At 44.5% G+C, this 23,382-nt stretch overlaps 2 protein-coding genes across 2 annotated transcripts in view; both read right to left on the bottom strand.

The window, feature by feature from the left end:
• LOC144684401 (carboxypeptidase M-like) overlaps positions 1-9,974 on the bottom strand; it is a 105,361-nt gene extending 95,387 nt beyond the window's left edge. Inside the window, exon 1 of the mRNA XM_078548131.1 lies at positions 9,822-9,974. The gene's annotated coding sequence lies outside the window, so the exon portion shown is untranslated. The remainder of the gene's footprint in view (positions 1-9,821) is intronic.
• LOC144684289 (carboxypeptidase D-like) overlaps positions 9,167-23,382 on the bottom strand; it is a 181,371-nt gene continuing 167,155 nt past the window's right edge. Inside the window, exons 19-20 of the mRNA XM_078547917.1 lie at positions 9,822-9,922; positions 9,167-9,241 (exon numbers count right to left, since the gene is read on the bottom strand). Coding sequence (XP_078404043.1) covers positions 9,167-9,241; positions 9,822-9,922 — 176 coding nt within the window. The remainder of the gene's footprint in view (positions 9,242-9,821; positions 9,923-23,382) is intronic.

The following is a 23,382-nucleotide window of genomic DNA, read 5'->3' as shown; positions in this document are numbered from 1 at the left end:
GAAAATTGGGAATGCAGGCGACCATTAAGGAGGCGCAGCTGCGGCATATATATGGCATCTACTTCAATGAAAGACTTTCATGTGCTTTCCACAATTGGCCTGCACAACGGACCAAAGGGCATCCAGCGTTAATCATGAGCAAGTAATTTTCAATCAGTATGCCAGATCGGAGATTGGAGCATTGCGTTCAGTAAGGTCACGCACGTCATTCAAACCTTCTCCAACCTATGTGGGATTGAGAGGTTAAGTCTCAGAGGTGGCATCATGGTCACCTTGATATGTCCGTTCGTGCCTCAGATACAAGGCTGCATCAGCAACAAGGCTAATAGGACAGAAGCCACTTGAGACCATTACAGTGGCTTTGGGTTTAAGATTGTGAGTTTCACTGTTTTTTCCCCGTTATTTATTAGTGTCTTTAATTTATCATTTCACAGAGAGAAGGACAAAGCAAATAGTGGAGCCTGGGCTCAATGCTGCCTTCTTGAGGGTTCTAATAGAATGGAGGAGGAGAAGAAGAGTCTGGCGCCACCGAACACAGCTTTTGGAGGAGGCCCAGGGTCCAGGGGAGCCTCAGCAACAGCATGAGGATCAGGAGGAGAGACCCAGGCCACAGAGGCAACTAGGTCGACCAAGGGTCTACCGAAGAAGACTGTCCTATCAGCAGATGAGTGAGGGACAGTGCTGCCCATGTCTGCGCTTGTCCAGAGTTCTGGTAGATCATGTTTGCCACGGTCTTCGTGAGGAACTAATGCCCCATGGAGTGGAAGGCTCTGCCCTGCCAGTGGCCTTGAAGGTGACCGCTGTGTTCAATTTTTTTTCCCCTGCAGATCGTTCATGGGATCCACAGGAGACCCGTGTAGCATCTCGCAGTCTACTACACATAGATGCATCAAGGAGGTCACAGATACCCTCTACAGCAAGGCTCATCAATGTGTGAGGTTTACACTTGATTAAGCTAGCCAGGCTGCTAGGTTCAATGGCTTTGCAGCTATCTCAGGCTTCCCTAGAGAATAGGGTGCAATTGACTACACCCATGTGGCTTTGCAGGCTCCATGGCAGCAGCCTCTCATGTTTATCAACCATGAGGGTTCCATCAATGTTCAACTGGTGTGCGATCAACAGAAACACATAATGCACATGTGTGCCAGGTACCCTGGGAGTTCCCAAGACTCATACGTCCTGAGTCACTCCCAGCTGCCTTAAATATTTGAAGGACCTGAGCGTGTACAGGGATGGCTGCTTAGCGTTAAGGGGCACCCACTCAAACAATGGCTCATGACACCCGTGTGTCATCCTCAGAGGAGAGGTACAATGCAGCTCATAGCTCCACGTGGTCCATAATTGAGCAGACCACTAGCATCCTGAAGATGCACTTCCAATGTTTAGACTGTTCAGGTGGGGCTCTGCAGTACTCTCCTTATAGAGTCTACCGCATCACCATTGTATGTGGCACCCTTCCCACCCTGGCACTTCAAAGGGGTGATCCCTTGCCGGAGGGAGAAATGGAGGAGGATGAGAGCTCCTCAGAGGATGAAGAGCAGGAGGGCAAGGAACCTGACGAGGGAGATGAGGGTCAGCTTCCATGGGATGATGACACTGGGGAAGCTTGATGTGGAAGACATGCCCATGCTGGTTTAATTACCACCACATTCCTTTGGCACTACCACTGAGGAGACACAACTTCCGTTAATCCCTCAAGGTTGCTGAGCTGTCCTCACACAATGGCGTGTAGTGAGCAAAAAGGGTTATAAACACTTTTAGCACATACTTCCAATAAAGATTGTAACACATCTTCCTGACATCACACAAGGGTGCGGAAACTATATTGAGTGAGGTTGACATCACATGACTGTAAATCTCACAAAGGGAGACAATCACTGAGTGGGAGGATGGCTAAAGGTTGCGATAAGAGGATTCATATGTAAATAATAACAATGCCTTCAGTTGACCAAGCATTAACATTAACATCAAGGCCAGAATATTCCCGTCAGCGTGCTGGGGGTGGGGCCCGCTCGCCGACGTGTAAAATGACGCTGGGTGATGTCGGGAGGAACCCCCAACGTCATCCGGCCCCATTTAAATATTCAGGAAGGCGGGGGCACAGCAAAATCAGCTGCGGGCCCGCCGACCTGTCAATGGCCAATTGAGGCCGTTGACAGGATAATTAAGCCAATTAAAGGCCCTGCCCATCCAACCTTAAGGCTGGTGGGCAAACCAGGAGCCCCGGCGGGCTTCTGAAAAAACATGAAACCTCATCCACCGGCGGGATGAGGTTTCGTGTCTGTTTTAAAGAACTTTAATAAGGTTTATGTGACATTTATTAACATGTCCCATCTTGTGTGACATTGTCACATGAGGGGGACATGTTAATAATTTTTTTATTTTTCTAGTTTTGAACTTTATAAAACTTTCAGCGATCTCCCTGAGACAGCACTTAGTCTCAGGGAGATGTGTGCTCTTTCTGACAGTTGTGGATTCCTCCCACACCACCCCCCCCCACCCCGCACAGGAAGCACATAGCGCTTCCCGTCGGGTGGCCTGCTGGGCAGGCCTTAATTGCCCCGCCCACTCAAAATGGCAGCGGGACCCGTTTTGGCGGCAGTGATCAGCTGCCCGCTCGCCGCCGAGGGGGCCCGCCCGCCCATCGAGGGCAAAATTCTGCCCCAAATGTACTAAAAAAAGTGCAATATTTATACAGTGGTTGCACACCCAAAAGTGATTTAAATATTTCTTAATTTTCTTAACCCTACCACTACACATGAGTGCAGCTGAGAGCCAAGGCCTGTATGCTTCTTTGAGCCATCCCTGGGATTGAGAACATCCCTATGCTGCTGTACTCCTCTGATCAAGGCCTGGAGGGTGTTGGGGCAGAAGCTGGGTGCAGCCTTCTTCCTCCTGTTGGTTGCCATCTCTACACGTATCCTGCAAGATAGCTGGGCTGGAGTGAGTGAAATGTGTGAGCTTGGGTGGCGTTTAAACATGATGCCCAATCCTTTGACGCCCCCCCATTAGGTAATGGCAGGGCGGACAAATCAGTTCCCAACCCGCCATGTGATTCGGAGAGATACTCGCCTATGCATAGTTAATGAGCTTCCGAGCGCGGGATCGGTTGTGATTTCCCGCCATTCTGACCAGCAGGAAACGCGCTGCAGAACCTGCCGGCCACTGCACTTAGCTTCAAAAATGGAAAATTCCACCCGACGTCCTTGCCAACAACCCACCAACACCATCACAAAAAGGTCAACTGTGAATAGTTACTGGATTTGCCTGCATGACAAGAGTAACAGCTCTTCAAAGCAATTCATTATATTTGAAGCTTACAAAGAGAATACTTAAATTTATAGCACATCTTTCACAACTCAGGATGTCCCAAAGCACTTTACAGCCAATTAAATGCTTTTGATGTGTAGGCACTGTTGTAATGCAGAAAATACAGCAACCAATTTGCACACAGCAAGCTCCTACAAATAGCAATGTGATCATTTATTTAGTGGTGTAAATAATGGCCAAGATACCAAAGAAAACTCCCTGATCTCCTTTGAAATAATGTTAGGGGTCTTTTACTTTCATCTGAGAAGACAGACGGGCCTTGATTTAATGCCTCATCTGAAAGACAGTACCTCCAACAGTGCAGCAGTCTCTCAGTACGGCACCAGAGTGTCAGCACAGATTCCTGTGCTCAAATCTCTGGGATGGGATTATATGAACCTGGCTCAGAGGAAAAAATGCGACCCATTGAGCCATGATTGACACTTTGAAAACCTGTCCCAACCCCTGTAACCTCCACCATGGAGGAGAGCTGTGGAAGCTCAATCATTGAGCATAATCAAAACAGAAATCAATAGATTTCTGGATACTAATGACATCAAGGCATATGGGGATAGTGGAGAAAAATGATGTAGAGATAGATGAACAGCCAAGATCTGTTTGAATGGTGGTGCAGGCTCAAAGGGCTGAATGGTCTGCTCCTATGTTCCTAACAGCAACATTGCGGGAACAACACCACCCCTAAACTACACACCATTCTGACTTGGACAATTATCCCTTTTACTTCATCAGGGTCATAATTTTAACTCCCTCTCTATAACAAGAGCACCATCACCACCAGGGCTGCAGTGGCTTGAGGAATAGGCCCATCACCACCTTCTTGGCCCAATGCAGGGTAGGCAACAACTATAGCCTTGCCAGTGTTGTTAGACACATTCCGAGGATAAATATTAAAGAATAGTACAGGGAGATGTTTGTGAAAGATGAAATAAGGTGCCATATCAACACAGTTCCTTCTTTCAACAATCTGAGAGTGCAAAACATGGACAGAATCATCAGTACAAAATCAAGGCCATTCATAATTGGTTCACCAAAATGGGGAAGAAAAAGCACAGGACAGTCTGCACCCTCAAGATAGATGATAGATTGGAATTACGGCTTTACCCTTTCAACTGGGACGAAGGATCTCAATCCAAAATGTTACTCTTTTCAGGTACTGATCTTTTCTTAAAATTTATTCTTCATGATCACATTTATTGTCCATCCCTCAATGCTTTAATGATGCATTGGGAGACCCTTCCCTGAACAACATCAAGAATTTAATTTTATTTTAAAACAACAACGGGACAACTTTTATGGGTCCTTTTCCTCCTGACACTAGCCCACAAAGTATCAAGTTTATTGAGGCCCAGTGGGGGTGGAACTCACGACTTCTGGGTTAGCACCCCAGTGTCATAACCACCACAAAACCCCACCCTGCACTGCTGTACACAGCCAGGATTCTTCTATTTTTATTGCAGACTTCCAGGATTTGTAGCTTTGTCTTTTTACTGTTAAACTCGTGATAAATGAGCAGTTTCTTTCTAAAAGGACATGCATTCGCTGTTAGCTCTTTCACAGTTCCCAAAAGTGAGTTTTTGACCAGCAGGCCTCAAAACAAAAATTTCACTCCAAAACCATAATGCACCTTTTGTCTTTTCTGAAGCCAACAGGTTCCACTTCGTGTTTCCAGCGCTTTCTGCTTTTGTTTCAAATTTTCAGTGTTTGCAGAATTGTTGTGACCCGAACTCGATTTGATCCCTTGGGTTTCTGTTAATGGGCCGGCCTGACTCCATTCATATGCCGGGAGCTATTAAATTGCTTGTCAGCTGTATGCATTGAGGGGTTTGACTTCCAGCTGAAATCAGCAGGAGGTTCAAGCATTCAGAGTTTACCCCAGCCTGATACATATCTCCTGCTAAAGAGCCTCAGCAATCCCTTAAGGTCAGGCGCTGCGTGTTTTCACTCTGAGTAAATAACTCCGAGCCACTCTCACTAAACAGTTGCAGTGGTTCTGTTGTAAATTTGCACTTAGCATGAACCTGGAGGGCTGTCTACCAATATACATGGGAGAGGATTGCGAACTTGTAGTATTTGCGGTGATTCGTTGCCACTTTCTGTACTATCCAAATTGGCCATGTTTTGTTTGCATCGCCTGAACTGTTTCAGTCCGTTTCTGAAACCCAGAAAATTAACCTTTTAAGTCCATCTTACTCTCTATTTTTCTCTGCCGGAGGCCACAACCTTGTACCGGGAAATGAAAGAACAGACTTGCATTTATATAGCGCCTTTCATGACGTCAGAACATCCCAGAGTGCTTCAGAGCAAGTGCGGCAAGTAATTAGGAAGGCAAATTATATGTTAGTCTTCATTGCAAGAGGGTTGCAATTAACAAGTAATAAAGTCCTGCTGCAATTATTCACTAACCTGTTTCTTTTATCCAGTTTGACAGTTCTATTGAGTTTGACAAGAGGGTATATGTAAACCGGATTGCATTTATAGGACTGTAAAAACAGTCCCACATTTGTTTTGGAAAATCTAAAGTGTACTTACATCATTTGCTTCACTACAATGTACACTGAAGTACACAAAATTAACACCACAGAAACAATCCACGCGCGCCTCTTCTCATCTTATTTTATCTAACCCTGTCTAAATATCCTTCGATTCCTTTCTACCTCTTGTACTTATCCAGCGTCCCCTTAAGTGTATTAATGCTATTCATTTCAACTATCCACTACAGCAGCAAGTTCCCCTCCAAGTCACTCACCATCCTGACTTGGAAATACATCGCCGTTCCTTCCCTGTTGCTGGGTCAAAATCCTGAAACTCCCCCCATAACAGCACAGTGGGTGTACCTACACCACATGGACTGTAGCAGTTCAAGAAGGCAGCTCACCACCACCTTCTCAAGGGCAATTAGGGATGGGCAAATAAATGCTGGCCTAGCCAGTGACACCCACATCCCATGAATGAATTTTTTAAAAAAATTCTCACCCCTCTTGGGTGAAGAAGATTCTTGTAAAGTCCTTACTGGATTTATTACTGACTATCTTATATTTATGACCCCTAGTTTTGGAATGGGTCCGCAATGCAGCACCACAAATCTTTAAAAAAAAAGGTTGTGATATGACAAACTGTTTAAACATCTCTGGGAAACTTCCATCATGTTTAGCATCCTGATTATTTTCACCTGATCAGAGCAAGAACTTTCTTGTTTAGAGACAGTGGCCTGGATTTTACGGCCGCTCCCACCCAGTGGAATATTATGGTCCCACCAAACTGAATGGAGGTTTAAATGGCTCACCGCATCGGCCGCGGGGAGACACGCCGGGACGGGGTGGTAAAATCCTGGCCAGTGTTCCCATTAGTCACAGAAATATAGGGCAGTCTTTCCTGGCCCTGGGGTGGTGAGCAGAGGCAGGCAGCCAAAATTTAAAGCGGCCCTATTAAGGGCAATTTTCCTGCCTGCCAGCATTTTGCCAGTGGCAGAGCAGACCCCTACACTGTGGGGAGGCTACCAGTTTCATGGAGGCAGCCTCCCTGCAGCCGTTCGAGGGGCCATTGGACCCAGAGACTCCCTCCTAAGGAGGGAGCCTTGGGCATGGAAGGTGGGCCCGTGCAGCCTCAATGGGCCACCGGGAGGGCCCTGCCTGCTTGGCCCCTCTGATTTTAAATTTCTTACTTACCTCTTGAAGGGGTCTCCATGTTGAGGCGCCCTCCCAATCCCCAACCTGTCTCAGCAGCGCCCACCTCTCCCGAAAGGGCTCTCGCTCCTTCAGAGCTGCCGGCCCTATTTTTGACCCGGCAGCCATCACATCCTACTCACCTTCCTTAATTGGGCAGAGAGCCTGAGGGTGGCAAATTAGGAGCCTGCCTCTGGTAAAATTATTGAGCTGGTCTCACTGCCAACAAGCTCAGGCTTGGGAACCCAATCTTGTCCCAATGTCAGGGCCCCAAAGACTGAAGTAAAACTCTGCCCATAGATTGCGAAATTGGTCTCATTAGCAACCATTATTTGAATGTTACGGGTGCCGCTTGGGACCAAAATGGCATGAGTACTTAATTAGCTGCTGCCCGTAAAATTGAGGGGGAGGTCCTGACGGAAGCCCATGTGTGTCCGCAACCTACTTTTTCGGTCAATGTCAGGCTGTCTATCCAATTGGCAAATCCTGTCCTAAGTCTCTATTTATAGAGCACAGGATCCCGGATACCTTATTATCCTCTTTCTCAACCTGCCCTGAGGCCTTCGACTATTTGGGCACAGATGCCCACAGATCCCTCTGCTTCTGCAACCTCTTTAGAATTGTATCCTTTATTTCGTATTGCCCCCCCCTCTGTTCTTCCTACCAAAATGCATCACTTCACACTACTCCTCATTAAATTTCATCTGCCATGGCCGAAAGGAGTAGAGAGGGATAAAGAGGCAGAGAGATTGAGGGAGGGGATTCTAGAGCTTAGGGCCTCAACAACTGAAGGCGCCAACACCACTTGAGGAGCATTGAAAATCGGGGACGTGCCAAAGGCCAGAATCAGAGAAGCACTGAGATATTTGAAGGTTGTAGGTCTGGAAGAGTGCTGTTGGGTTAATCAAAAACACTTGGACAAAGAGCTTAACAAATTGATCGGCAAAAAAGGTCTTAACTTCTGCATTAGGGATGCAGTATAAAGTCTAGATGAATAAATCCAGACTTTTACAATCATTCAAAGGGTATATTCATCTAACAGTTAACATTGACAGCTATAATTAGAAAAAATAGAAAAATGGGTGTGGACATGGGTTTATTCTTTATTCAGTTATTCATTGAAGTGGCCTTGACTGTACCTTTGAATTGTAGTTTGTGGTGTTATGTAGACAAATGCAGCGATCAATTTGTGGGCAAAGTCCCAATAACAGCAAAGAGATAAATGACCAGATAAGCTGTTTTTAGTGGTGTTAGCTGAGGGGTAAATGTTGGCCAGCACACCAATAGAACGTCCACCCCATTCAAATAATGTCATGGGCTCTTTTACATACAGCTGAGTGGGCAGACACCTTGGTTTAACTTCTCATCCGAAATTCGGCACCTCCAGGTGTCAGCCTAGATTATGTTGAAGCCCCTGGAGGTTTCTTAAACACACAACCTTCTGAGTCAGAGGGAGATACCACTGAGCTAAGGCTGACACATGCTCCAACATGCTGTCCCAAAGTGTTGGACACGTGAGCATTCAGGTTTCTCATCTATGATCCCTTCATTTCAATGGGGCTGGGACATGGAGATACTCAGTGACCCACTTGTGCAATGCCTGTTGGGATCACCCCATTCTCTACCTCCTCCCAATGGAGAGAGAGAGAGAACAAAAATCATCTCACAACTGAACGGGCTGCGAGAAAATGCATGGGAGTGCATTACTGAGGACCCCAGGTAAAGGATAGACACTATTCCCAGGTCTTACCACTGCCTTAGAAACAATGGGCTGAATTTTAAGTTGTAAAATGGCACACTGGTTGGCCACTTGAAGTGTTCCCACCTCCAAGCGATCTTGTCGGAAGTGGGGGTCAAGGCGGCAGAGACTACCCACCGGACGGAGGACGGTAACAAATTAAGACCAATGTCAGGAGCACGACCCAACTGGGAAAATTCAGCCTGATATGTCACTCCATCATTAAACACACACTCCTGGATAAAAAATTCAATGGCTGTTCAATAAATATCAATTACACCATTAAACAATTCAATGGGAAAGAACTGCTGTAAAGTTAAAGGATCGCTTTTTGCATTTACATCTGAGGGCATAATTTATATCAGAACTGTTATTGCATCACTTTATTATTGCACCAAATACACTACAGATCCGTTTTAATTGATCTTCATAGAAATCATGTGCAGTAATAATCATCAGTAAGAAACACACTGGAATCAAACTCCTTTTCTATCTTAATGAAGGTGCTAACCTAGGATAATAAAAGGAATCTCATACAAACATGTTAACATGCTTCTTACCAATACCTCGCCACACAATTTCAACCCAAGCGTCTTTGTAGTATATTGTTAGAAAACGAATGGATTTGGAATCTTACACGCAATGATCAATTATAATTAGAATACATCTGCTGAAACAGTGAGTGTCGATGACATTAATTGGAACAGTAGATGGGAGGAGCGAATGAGCTTGACAGGGTGAGGGAGCTGAATGATTGTGCATGATAGAAATGAGACAATAACCAGAACAGCCCTTGAGCCAATGACAATGCCTCCATTGATGTTAATGTGCTCCCCAGCCCGTTTCAAGTTAGTTTGTCAAAAGATGACAATCCATGTTTATGCAAAATTATTTTTTTCAAAAACTAAGCGAGAAACAGAGAGAAAAAAACCATTGAAATGCTCATACTTCAGAGCGGTTTGATTTTGAAGCATGTTTTCTTTCTGGGTAATCAAATAAAATTGTTTTTAAAAAAAGAAATCCAGGAAAGCAGTGGCTGGCAGTGCACAAATGTCAGCTGTCACTTAACCTTTCATTGCTGGTCTTCTTACCTCATTTCCATGCATGTTTCCAACATATTTCACCTCAGGGATCCCCAAAGTGTGCTGCTTGGAGTTCTTCCCTGAGATTGCAAGTACCCATAGATCTCTCCCTGCAGGGAATCAAATAATTAAGCAATTTGAGTGAATGAGACAGGAAGACAGAGATACAAGAGCCCAGAACATGAAGCCAAAGATTGATTCTTTGGTGTAATATGATCTGTACTGACACATTCAGATAGGAGCTGAGGGAAGAGCCAATCCTAACTGTAGTTAACTCAAATAAAAGGGCACCACCTTCATGGAAAGATTTTTGGCAAATCTATTTTGTTCATTTATTCATGATAAAAAGTCATGCCAATGCACACCACCATTTGCGACGAAAATTATTGCTGCCCTTATTCTGGCTCACTCCCCATCCCAAACACGTTAGGTTTAGCAAATATTTCATCATAAGGGCATTGCACCTTAACATATAAAGCAATTCCTCCCAGAAAAAAAGGGGAAAAAAATCAAAGCAGAACAATAAGAGCTTCTAACAATAATAAATTATTCCTAGTCTTTCCAATGTCTATCAAAACTGAAACTTGTAATTGAAGCTAAGATCCCTATATAACATTAAGTAAGTGCAAGAACATTAAGAGTGAAAGGTACCTTAAATACTCACTGTAAACAACTGGTTTTAATCAAATGCAGATCAGATCCATTACTTAAAAAAAAAATTGGGCTATACTATAGGAGTAATTTGAGACATGATATGTGATAAGTGTAGCACGCTTAGGAGGAACAGATGACTTTGGACCCACAGTCGTGCAGTTGAAATTGCAAGATTAAAACTGCTTAAAGATGGGAATATGCTATGTGACATATTTCCCAACACCTAAATCCTAGCAACACCACTTAGCAACATGCTGGCTGTACTCGTCACATATTAGAACCTGTTGACTCCGTTTCTGTTAATGTTGTCTCCAAAAATAGAGTTAAAGGTCATGTCAGCACCTTCAAGATTTTTTTTTTGAATTTAGAATAAAATTTGGGCTATTCAGTAATGCAGCTTTCTTGTGTCCTGTGACAAACATTAGTAGATAAGCTGTTATTTATTAGTGTCAGATGTCGGGAATGGCCGATTCTTTGTATAGCTCACTATATATTGGTTTATTATCATAACAAGGTCAAACATGACATGCAGAAAGAACACGCACTGTATTTAGTACATTGCTGGTATGGCTGGCGAGATTGTCTCTCCTACAGTGTTAATGCCATACTGCAGTCATACTTATTCAAAATCTGCCACTTCCCAAGGACTCAATATGACAAACATTAACAAAGAGTGATAGTAAGCTTTAGATAATCCCTGCACTGCAGTCACTGAAATTTATGCACGGTGACTGCACTCTGAGATAGGGAAAGCTGATAAATGTCCAACAAGAGAACCAAGTCTTTTATTTTATTGACATTTCCTAGCAACGTCGGTCTTGGCTATGCATTAATAAATAACACAAAATGCCAACTCATGGGCTTGTTTGTAGACAAAGGAAAATGCTCCAGTAAAATGTAATTTGACATAACACTTTATGGTCTGAACTTACGACTGCAAGCCAGCTGGCTCTTAATATCAATACAGGTACTCTTTTTTTGCTCTGAATATCAGGGATGAGTCCTGAAACACAGTTGTATTTGGACATTTGGACTTCCTGGAGTTGTCACTAGAAATTGGTTTGCATGAATGAGGTTTGGATTGCTTGTAATGACACTGCCCTCCCAGTGGATGTTAAAGATCCAATGTTTGATGAAGAGCAGGGGGGTTCTCATGATACCCTGGCCAACATTTATCCCTCAACCAATACCATTAAAACAAATTATTTGTGCATTATCTCATTGCTTTTGAGGGATCATGTCGTGTTCATATTAGTTTGCCGCATTTACTACATCAGGGGATCTTGACAAGAGTAAGAAACACACAACAAAACCAGCAGGGGAGGTGGTGGCATAGTGGCATTGTCACTGGACTAGTATTCCAGAGACTCAGGGCAATGGTCAAGGGGGCCTGGGTTTGAATCCTGCCACAGTAGATGGTGGAATTTGGATTCAATGGAATTAAAAGTCTGATGCTGACCATGCAGCCATTGTCACCTACATATGGCTCCAGACCACCCCCACCCCAATGTGGTAGACTCTTAAATACCCTCTGAAATGGGCAATATCCACATCCCATGAGCAAATAAAAAAATACCCAGCAAGTCAAGCAACATCTGTGAAGAGAGAAACAGATAAAAGCAAAATACTGCGGATGCTGGAAATCTAAAACAAAAATACTTGGAAAAACTCAGCAGGTCTGACTGCATCTGCGGAGAGGGATATAGTTGATGTTTCAAGTCCGTATGACCTTTCATCAGAATATAGAAATGAGATGAAATATAAGCCGGTAGAGGGGGGTGGGACAGGTGGAGCTTAATAGGGGGGCCAATGATAGGTGGAGGCCAAGAAGAGATTGCCAAAGGTGTCATGGACAAAGGGATGTTGACGGTGGTGATTTTATCTAAAGGGCGTGCTAATTGGGACATTAAGGGTAGCAAGCAGGACAAGCTAGTGGCAGATGGCCCCAGTGGGGGTGGGGTGGGGAGAAAGGATCGAAGTGAGCTAAAAGGTGGAGATGAAACAATAGATCGAAATAAATTTAAAAATAGGTGGGAAAAGTCCCCTCCCACTGCACCTTCCCATGCAACCGCAGAAGGTGCAACCCCTGCCCCTTTACTTCCCCCCTCCTCACCGTCCAAGGGCCCAAACACTCCTTTCAAGTGAAGCAGCACTTCACTTGAACTTCCCTCAATTTAGTCTACTGCATTCGTTGCTCCCAATGCGGTCTTCTCTACATTGGAGAGACCAAACGCAGACTGGGTGACCGCTTTGCGGAACACCTTCGGTCTGTCCGCAAGCATGACCCAGACCTCCCTGTCGCTTGCCATTTAAACCACCACCCTGCTCTCATGCCCACATGTCCATCCTTGGCCTGCTGCAATGTTCCAGTGAAGCTCAACGCAAACTGGAGGAACAGCACCTCATCTTCCGACTAGGCACTTTACAGTCTTCTGGACTGAATATTGAGTTCAACAATTTCAGATCATGAACTCTCTCCTCCATCCCCACCCCCTTTCCGATCCCCCTTTTTCCAATAATTTATAATTTTTTTACAAAGAGAGAAACAGAGTTCAGTGACAGATTTGAAATGTTTGGTGGAATCTTATTGAGGTTAGATACACCCACCTGTGCTGCACTTTTTGGGAAGGCCTGCTGAACCCCAAACCAATAAGGCGGCAACACCTTCAACTGGAATCAAGATCCGGAGAGTTCAGAGGCCAATAGCTCTTGTGCTCACCAGCTCCACAGGGGAGGCCGTGGCTGCAACCAGAAGGTCAAGCACCAGAGTCCCAGGATCGCCAGGCAACCCAGGTCAAAGGGGTTAGTGGGGTAGAGGTCATGGAGGTGCAGGGGGGTTGGCAGGAGGGCAGCTCTCAGCAGGTCTTTCTGACGTCCAGTCCCATGAACAGGCATTGAATGCCTCTGATTGAGGGCTTCCTCCTCACCACCCCGGAGGTGAGAATCTGGTCACATGGCTTTAGCTGCCATGCATGCTGTATGGTGACAGCCCCCTTGCCACTGGATTAATACCAGCTGTGGCAGGGTCATTAATTGGCCACTTAAGTGCCTCAATTGGCAGTGGGGTGAGTATATCGATCATGGGCCTTCCCGTTCATAACTTAATTCTGGCAGAGGCAGGAAGGTGACGGGGTTCCAGTACACCACCATCTCACCTAATTACCATGCCATTCCTGCCTTCAAGCTCTCCGCCAGTGAGAGCTTAAAATTCCGTTAACTGTCTTTCACTCTCCACATCAGGTGCTGCCTGAGCTGCTAAACGTTTTTTGAATTCATTCATGAGATGTGGGCATCACTGGTCAGTCCAGCATCTATTTCCCATCCCTAATTGCCCTTGAGAAGGCGGTGTTACGCTGTTTTCTTGAACCGCTGCAGTCCATGCGGCTTGAGTACACCCACAGTGCTGTTAGGGAGGGAGGTTCAGGATTTTGACCCAAAGTATTGTATGTTGTATGTCTGTTCAGTAGGTCACACAAAGGGGTTCTAAGCCTTGTATGGCTGAACCTTAAGTGTTTATTGATAATACATAACTACAAACATATAGAAAGAGTATGGCCCAAGCTATGAGCCAACCCCATGCTTGCTTCTATGCAGGTCTCTGTCCAGTCCACAACCAACTCTAATCTCAGGTCATGTGTCTCTTTACATCACACTGTGGGTGGTACTGTTTCCCAAACCCATATTAACCCTTGCTATGCCAGATACCCTTATCCTACGCTGATATTTGCAGCAATTTCTATTTTTATTTCAGTTTTCAAGCATCCACAGTATTTTGCTTTTGTTATTAACAGAGCGCCTACAGACCATTCAGGATCTGGAGAAGGTTTCAGAAAATAACCAGTGAATGTCTGCTGTATCACTGTGAATTAGAATTGTGTCCAGTGTCAATATAGTATGTGCAATTTTTAAAAAATGCTTGCTTAAGATACAAAGTACTTGCAAATTGACAGGATAATTGTGTGGGAGAATAGACAGAACCTCAGCCCAAAATGGGGAAAGAATGGCGGATTGCACTCAGTTTGTAAGTAGCACGTGTGGAATTTTGATAACACAGTAGAGAGCTCAGAAGCAACAAGGTTGAGAGCCCCTTTCCTACATTACAACAGTGACTACACTTTGAAAGTGCTTCATTGCCTGTAAAACACTTTGGAACATCTGAGGTTATGAAAGGCTCGATATAAATGCAAGCTTTTCGGTTTAACCATTTAAAGTGGGAGGTATGGCTTTCTCTGCAAACATGCACTGCTACATTGACCCTTACAGATTATTGATCTGTCAAAGAATTATAGAAAAAAAACATTTTTGCTAAACTCAGCAGGCTTACAGTGACAAACCAGTGCAGGGCTGTCAAAATTTTTGTCTTCGTGTACCACACAAGTGTGTACCAAGAAGCCTCAGGGGCTATATTTACAGTTTTAATCTGTGTCCGCATTGATCTGCATATATTGAAGATTGCTGACAATAGCAAATTCCTAATGTGCTGATTCAGAATTAATCCACCAAGGAAGCAACAGCTCTTTCCAACATCCTTCCCTCCTCCCCCACACCAATAGAGACACCATTCCTCCTAAACTCAAACTGAACAAACCAACAAATTCAAATTAGAAGTGCAAGTGGGACTGAGTAACACAGACTTTGTGGAGCAGATTTCCTAGACTCACGGGCTAATGTTTGGATCCTGTAACCTAAGCTGCACCAAATCTTGCTCAACTCACATCCTGGCCTTGCTGACCAACATTGCTTCTGGCCTTCCAAAACTTCAAGTTTAAATTTCTCAATTCTGTGTTTAAGTCACAAGAACACAAGAAATAGGAGCCGGAGTAGATCACATAGCCTGTCGATCCTGTTCGGTCTCTCAATATGATCATGGCTGATCTTGGGCTTCAACTCTACTTTCCTGCCTGCATCCCATATCCCTTAATTCCCTGAGAGACCAAAAATCCATCAATCCCAGTCTTAAAGGTATTCAACGACTGACCATCAACAACCCTCCGGGATGGAGAATTCCAAAGATTCACAATCCTTTGAGTGAAGTAATTTCCCATCTCAGTCCTAAATGATTGGCCCCTTATCCTGAGACTGTGGCTCCGTGTTTTAGATTCTCTGACCAGTGGAAACAATCCCACGGTGTCCACTCTATCAAGCCCCTTCTGAATCTTGTATATTTCAGTCAGATTGCCTCATGTTCTTCCAAACTCCAGAGAATATAGGCCCAATTTACTCAGTCTCTCTCATTGGACAACCCCTCATCCCAGGGACCAATTTAATGAACCTTTGCTGTATTGTCTCTAATGCAAGTTAATCCTTTCCTAAACGTGGAGACCAAAACTGCACACAGTAGTCCAGATGCGGTCTCACTAAAACCGTGTATAATTGTAGCTGGACTGCTTTATTCCTGTACTCCAATCCCCTTTCAAAAAAGGCCAACCTTCCGAATTGCTTGCTGTACTTGCATGCTAACTTTCTGAGCTCCTTATATACAGGCACACCCAAGTCTCTTTAAACATCAACACTAACAAGTTTCTTACCTTTTAAAAAATATTCTGCTTTTCTATTCTTATGACCAAAGTGAATAATTTCACATTTCCCCTGTGTTATATTCCAGCTGCCATCACGTTGCCCACTCACTTAACCTGTCTTTACCTCTTTATGTCCTTCTCAGAATTTGCATTCTGACCTAGCTCTGTATCATCAGCAAACTTAGATACATTGCTCTCTATCTCTTCATCTAAGTCATGACTATAGATTGTAAATAGCTGAAGCCCCAGCACTGATCCTTGGGGCGCTCCACTATTCACTGTGTGCCTACTTGAAAATGCCCCATCTATGCCCAGTATTTTGCTTTTATTCACTTTAACTACTCTTTTCATTTTTATATACTTATAAAAGCTCTTGCAATCTGTTTTTGTATTTCTGGCTAGTTTGCACTCATATTCTAATTTATCCCATTTTATCTACTTTTTGCTGGCTGTTTTTTATTAATTCATTGGATGTGGGTGTTGCTGGCTGGGCCAGCATTTATTTCCCATCCCTAATTGCCCTTGTGAAGGTGGTGGTGAGCTGGCTTCTTGAACCGCTGCAGTCCATATGATGTAGGTACACCCACAGGGCTGTTAGGAAGGGGATTCCAGGATTTTGACCCAGTGACAGTGAAGGAACGATGACATTTTTCCAAGTCAGGATGGTAAGTGACTTGGAGCAGAACTTCCAGGTGGTGATGTTCTCATGTGTCTGCTGCCCTTGTTCTTCTTTATGGTAGCAGTTGTGGGTTTGGAAGGTATTGTCTATGGATCCTTACTGAGTTCCTGTAGATGGTACACACTGCTGGCACTTTGCATTGGTGGTGGAGGGGTTGAATGTTTGTAGATGGGGTGCCAATCAAGTGGATTGCTTTGTCCTGGATGGTGTCAAGTTTCTTGAGTGTCCTGGAGCTACATTCATCCAGGCAAATGGAGAGTATTCTATCACACTCTTGACTTGTGCCTTGTAGATGGTAGACAGGCTTTGGGAAGTCAGGAGGTGAGTTATTCACTGCAGGATTCCTAGCCTCTGACCTGCTCATGTAGCCACAGTATTTATATGGCTAGTCCAATTCAGTTTCTGGTTAATGGTAACCCGCTGGGATGTTGGTAGCGGGGGATTCAATGATGGTAATGCCATTGAACATCAAGGGGCGATGGTTAGATTCTCTCTTGTTGGGGATACTCATTGCCTGGCACTTGTGTGGCACAAATATTACTTGCCACTCGTCAGCCCAAGCCTGGATACTGTCCAGGTCCCACTGCATTTGGACATGGACTGCTTCAATACTTGAGGAGTGGCGAATGGTGCTGAATATTATGCAATCATCAGCGAACATCCCCACATCTGACCCTATGATAGAAGGAAGATCATTGATGAAGCAGCTGAAGATGGTTGGGCCTAGAACACTATCCTGAGGAACTTCTGCATTGATATTCTGGAACTAAAATGATTGACCTCCAACAACCAGAACCATCTTTCTTTGTGCTAGCTATGACTCTAACCAGTGGAGAGTTTTCTCCTGATTCCCACTGACTCCAGTCTTGCTAGGGCTTCTTGATGCCACACTCACTCAAATGCTGCCTTGATGTCAAGGGCAGTCACTCTCACCTCACCTCTGGAATTCAGCTCTTTTGTCCATGTTTGAACCAAGACTTTAATGAGGTCAGGAGTTGAGTGACCCGGACAGAACCCAAACTGAGCATCAGTGAGCAGGTTATTGCTAAGCAAGTGCCACTTGATAGCACTGTTGATGACCCCTTCCATCACTTTACTAATGATTGGGAATAGACTGATGGGGTGGTAACTGGCTGGTTTGGATTTGTCCTGCTTTTTGTATACAGGACATACCTGGGCAAATTTCCACATTGCCAGATAGATGCCTATGTTGTAGATGTACTGGAACAATTTGGCTAGGGACGAGACATAATCTGGAGCATTAGTCTTCAGGACTATCGCTGGAATATTGTCAGGGCCCATAGCCTTTGCAGTATCCAGTGCCTTCAGCCGTTTCTTGATATCACGTGGAGCGTATCGAATGAAGATTGGCATCTGTGATGCTGGGGTCCTCCGGAGGAGGCTGAGATGGATCATCCACTCACCATTTCTGGCTGAAGAATGTTGCAAATGCTTCAACCTCATCTTTTGCATTGATGTGCTGGGCTCCCCCATCATTGAGGATGGGGATATTTGTGGAGCCTCCTCCTCCAGTGAGTTGTTTAATTGTCCACAACCGTTCATAATTGGATGTGGTAGGACTGCAGAGCTTAGATCTGATCCATTGGTTGTGGAACTTGTCTATCACTTGCTGCTTATGCTGTTTGGCATGCAGGTAGTCCTGTGTTGTAGCTTCACCAGGTTGACAGGGTTCCTAAAATACTCCCAATTCTCAGACTTGCTCCTAGTTTTTGCAAGATTATAAGCCTCTTTTCAATTTAATACTATCATTGACTTTCTGGGAAAGTCATGGATGGGTCTTTCTTGCTGATTTTTTGATTTTCAATGGAATGTATTTTTGTCGAATCCTTTGAATTGTTTCTTTAAATTTTTCCCACTGTTCATTTACTGCCATACCTTTCAGTCTATTTATCCAATTAACCTTAGCCAGTTCTCCCCTCACACCTATGTTGGGCTTTGTTTAGGTTGAAGATTCTTGTTTGTGATTGGAGCATGTCACTTTCAAACTTAACATGGAATTCAATGGTATTATGATCATCACTTCCCAGTGGATCTTTTACTACAGCATTACTAATTAACCCTGTTTCATTACACAGTACTAGATCAGAGATAGCTTTATCCCTAGTCAGTTCCACAGCATACTGCTCCAAGAAACTGTCACAAAAACATTTCACAAACTCATCTTCTAAACCATGTTTGCTAATTTCATTGTCCCAGTCAGTATGAGGATTAAAGTCCCCCAAAATTATTATATTTCCTTTGTTACAGGGTCCAACAATTTCTTGTTTAATGCTCTACCCAATGGTATAACTGCTGTGAGGGGGCCTATAAATTCCTCCCACCAGTGTTTTCTGACTCTTGCTATTCCTAATTTCCACCCTGACTGATTCTACTTTATAATCTTCTGAGGCCAGATCCCGTCTCACTAATATCCTCATGTCATCCGTTACTATCAGGTCTACCCCTCCTCCTTTGCCATTCTGTCCGTCTTTCCAAAATATTGTGTACCCTGGAATATTTATTTCCCGACCTCGATCATCTTGTAACCATGTCTCTGTAATGGTGATTAGATCTAAATCATTTACCTCTATTTGTGCCACTAGTTCATCTATTTTATTGCAGATGCTTTGTGCATTTATATAAAGAACTTCTAATTTCATTTTTTTACTTCTATTCCCTGTAATGACCTTATTCGCAGATGTAAAATTTTTGTTAAACTCTCTTTTCCTTCCTGTCCTATTTTGCTTACCTTTACTTACATCCCTATACTGTTCTGAAGCTTCAACCTTTCTCTTTGGATTTCAAAATCTCCCTTGACCAAAACCTCACTCCCTTTGTTAGATTAAAGCCCTGCCCGTGACCCTAGGCATACGCTTTACCAGGACACTGGACCCAGCACGCTTAAGTGAAGCCCATCCCAACGGAATGGTTCATTCTTCCCTGACTACTGCTGCCAGTGTCCCATGAATTGAAATCCCTTCTTCCCATACCGTTCTTTGAGTCACTTGTTTAATTCTCTAATCTGCTTGACCCTATGCCAGTTGGCATGTGGCTCATGTAACAATCCAAGATGATTACCTTTGATGTTTTGCATTTTAATTTGGCCCCTAACTCCTCAAATTCTCTTGGCAGAACATTACTCCTGCTTCTATGTCATTGGTTCTCACATGGACCACGACAACTGGATGCTGTCCCTCCCACTCCAAGTTCCTCTCCAGCTGTGAGGAGATATCCGTAACCCTGGCACCGGTCACGGCTGCAGAGAACAGAGAACAGATCTTTCCATGCTTCGCTCATCTCCATTTCTGTAACCTCCTCTAGTCTGACAACCCCTGCCCTCTTAACTCTCTCTCCCCTTAACTCTGGCCTCTTGTGCATCCTGTCTTTCCTTCACCCGATCATTGGCAGCTGCCATGGTCCCAAACCTTGGAATTTCTTCCTTAAACCTATCAGCCTCTCTAAACTCCCTCGCCTCCTTTTACTGTCTCTTTACAACCCACCTATTTGACCAAACTTTTTATCACATTTCCCAGCTTCTCCTTCTTTGCCTCAGCATCTTTTTCCCTTAAGCCTCCAAAGGGCCTGGGGACGTTTTATCCTCATGTTATAGGTGCTATATAAGTGCTTTTGACAACAATGGCTGCAACCTGCAAACCAATAGGCATTACCCTTCTGCTCATATGCACCTACTGTAGTGATGCTTCAACATTTTGCCCTTTCATTCACTCAGCATCTCAAGATTCAACCTTGAGGAAAACGTTCACTGCACATGTGATTCGGTAGGGCCTGAATTTTACCTTTGGTGGTCAGGCGCAATCGGTGAGCCCAGAGTCGGCTGGGAAACAGACCGCGATCAGCCCCTGACCGCGATTTCATGCTGTCTGGCCAATTAACAGACAGCCAGCGTGAAACGCGCACTGAAAAGCTCAGCGCTGTGGGGGTGGGGGGTGGGAAGAGGGCGGGTGATGATGTCACCGTGAGCGCGGGTGAGCGCTGCGAGAGAGCACCCTGAAGGCAGACAGCTGCCTTGGGGAGCAGCAGACCTGAAAATGAATCCAGCCCATTAACTCTGTTCCTCTCTCAATGCTGCCGGATCTGCTGAGTATTTCCATTATTTTCTGTTTCTTATTTCCGACAGTTTCTAGGGTCACCGGTGCAAGCTGCAAAGCAACAGAAATTGTGTATGTCTGACGTTGGGGGAAGGGGTCGGATGGAGAGTGTTGCTGGTTGCTAAACTGCCATCCACACATTACTTTTGTTGTATGTGTAATTTGGATCATGAATTCTACGCCTTGTGAATGGTGTCATCAGTGATCACAATGTGCCCATTTACACTGTATTACAATTCAAGTAGCAAATCAGAGAAAAAAACTCAGGGATTGCAGACTGCTTGAGCAACTAAAAGCCTCTAGTTTCCATGCTGTTCATAGAGCCGAAATTGGAATGGGGGAGGAGGGGGTGTCACTGTTCTACTTAATGAACTAACCAGACAGATATAAAAATGCTCCTTAAGGAGAATCAGCTGTCTATAATTTGAGTTTGTGCTTGTTTCTGCTCATCGGTTCGACCTTCAAAAATCTATTTAAACACTGAGTAGCATATCACAGAGGATTTTTAGTTGAATCATTGGTTGCATCATTCTCGGTTCTCCGTTATGCTTGCAGGGGCATATTCCGATTATATTTCCAGCAAATTGCGGTATAAATTTGCCATTGGAGGGTCAGAGAGCACAATGGTCTTACTTGTAGCACTTGTCAGCAGAATTATCACTGTAGTGAAGCCCAGGCCAATGTTACATTGCAGTCATCATTGGCTGTACTGTGATTCGAGGATGACATCTACAAAGCAGTTCCAAAGAAGTCTTTTTGGACTCAAAATGTTAACTCTGTTTCTCTCTACACAGATACTGCAGGCCTGCTGAGGTTTTCCAGAATTTTCTGTTTTATTTCAGATTGCCAGCATCGCAGTGTTTTGCTTTTTCTACATAGCAGTACCAAGCTTGTGGTTTATACATTTATTTATGGTCATTTCACTCCAGTTACCCACAGAACCTATGTTATATTCTCTGCCTGCTCCCTCACCCTTCACCTCCTCTCCCAACTCTCTTCTCTGCTATTCCCACTTCTCTCACCTTCCGTGTTCGCCCCCTCTCCCTCTTTCCTCTTCCCCATGTCCTGTCCTTCCAACCTTTTGTTCTGCCCCCTGTACAATCTGTGTTGCTACACCTTGTACAATTGGCATTATTAAATTCCACAAAATCTACAGCTCCAACCTCCCAGCATAGCTCCCAGCTCAGCCCAGCGAGACACTAAAGCTGGCATATTTTGGGAGCTTGATGTGTTTTTGGTGATCGTGTTGAAAAACTGTCCCTTGAATAATATGCCACCTGTGCTGTTACTTTAAATTCAGAGGATGGAATTTTCCCTGCCCGCTGGCGTCGGGCGTATTCGGCGGCGTGAGTGGACAATATGGCGAGAAGGCCAAAAATCGGTTTCACGACTTCGTGAAACCAGTTTGCAATCGCCCGCTCAGCCCGTCAATGGTGGGCCGCGTTTCCCACCATCGGATGTCGGGAACCGCATTGTAACATCTGCATAATCATTATAAGGCCAGCCGACCGGAATCATCCCCCATGCTGGATCGTCGCTTTTCACGCTCGCTACCGCACTTAGTGCAAATCTGGGACGACTCTGCCCACTGTTGCCTGTTGATAATCCACAAACTGGGCACAGTGATGTTGAATTAATGGTCCTGGAAATCTCGCTCAGAAGCATTATGCTGATTTTAACACTGCCACTTTAACCAAACCTCGTCAATTATTTAAGTTTCCAATAGCACTATATGAAACCGTAATCCATTAAACATAACCTAATGGTATGAAGTTTTCTCCCATTATGTGAAGTGCACATTTTATTATTTCAATTAATTCTGACAGCAATATTATCCCCCTCCTGATAATGTCCAGCCGAGGCATTAAGTCACAGGAAGATGAATGACTTTCACATTAGAGTCAGTGACCTGGAAATACAGACTAAGTTTGAGCCCCATGTCGACTCTAATCCAAAAGCACCATTATAAACAAAAGATAGGTTCCACAGTCCACGACTGGCCACGTGGACTCAGTGAAATCCTCCAACTAAGGGCAGGGTGTGTCAGTGCTGCAATGTAATTTCAGGCATTTGTTTTACTTAGGATGATGACCTGCGGTCTGTCCGCAAGAAAGACCCAAACCTCCCTGTCGCTTGCCATTTTAACACTCCACCCTGCTCTCTTGCCCACATGTCTGTCCTTGGCTTGCTGCATTGTTCCAGTGAAGCTCAATGCAAACTGGAGGAACAGCACCTCATCTTCCAACTAGGCACTTTACAGCCTTCCGGGCTGAATATTGAATTCAACAACTTTAGATCTTGAACTCCCTCCTCCATCCCCACCCCCTTTCCGTTTCTTCCCCCTCCCTTTTGTTTTTTCCAATAATTTATATAGGTTTTTCTTTTCCCACCTATTTCCATTATTTTTAAATCTATACCTGTAATGCCCTGTCAATCTTTCCACCTCACCCCCACTAGAGCTGTACCTTGAGTGTCCTGCCATCCATTCTTAATTAGCACATTCTCTTAGATAATATCACCACCTTCAACACCTCTTTGTTCCTTTGTCTGTGACATCTTTTGATTATCTGCTCCTATCACTGCTTGCTTGTCCCTACAACCACCCCCCC

This window comes from Cetorhinus maximus, chromosome 9 (assembly GCF_964194155.1).
Source record: "Cetorhinus maximus chromosome 9, sCetMax3.hap1.1, whole genome shotgun sequence".
NCBI classification, from domain to species: domain Eukaryota; kingdom Metazoa; phylum Chordata; class Chondrichthyes; order Lamniformes; family Cetorhinidae; genus Cetorhinus; species Cetorhinus maximus.
This window is presented reverse-complemented; position numbering and strand designations above follow the sequence as displayed.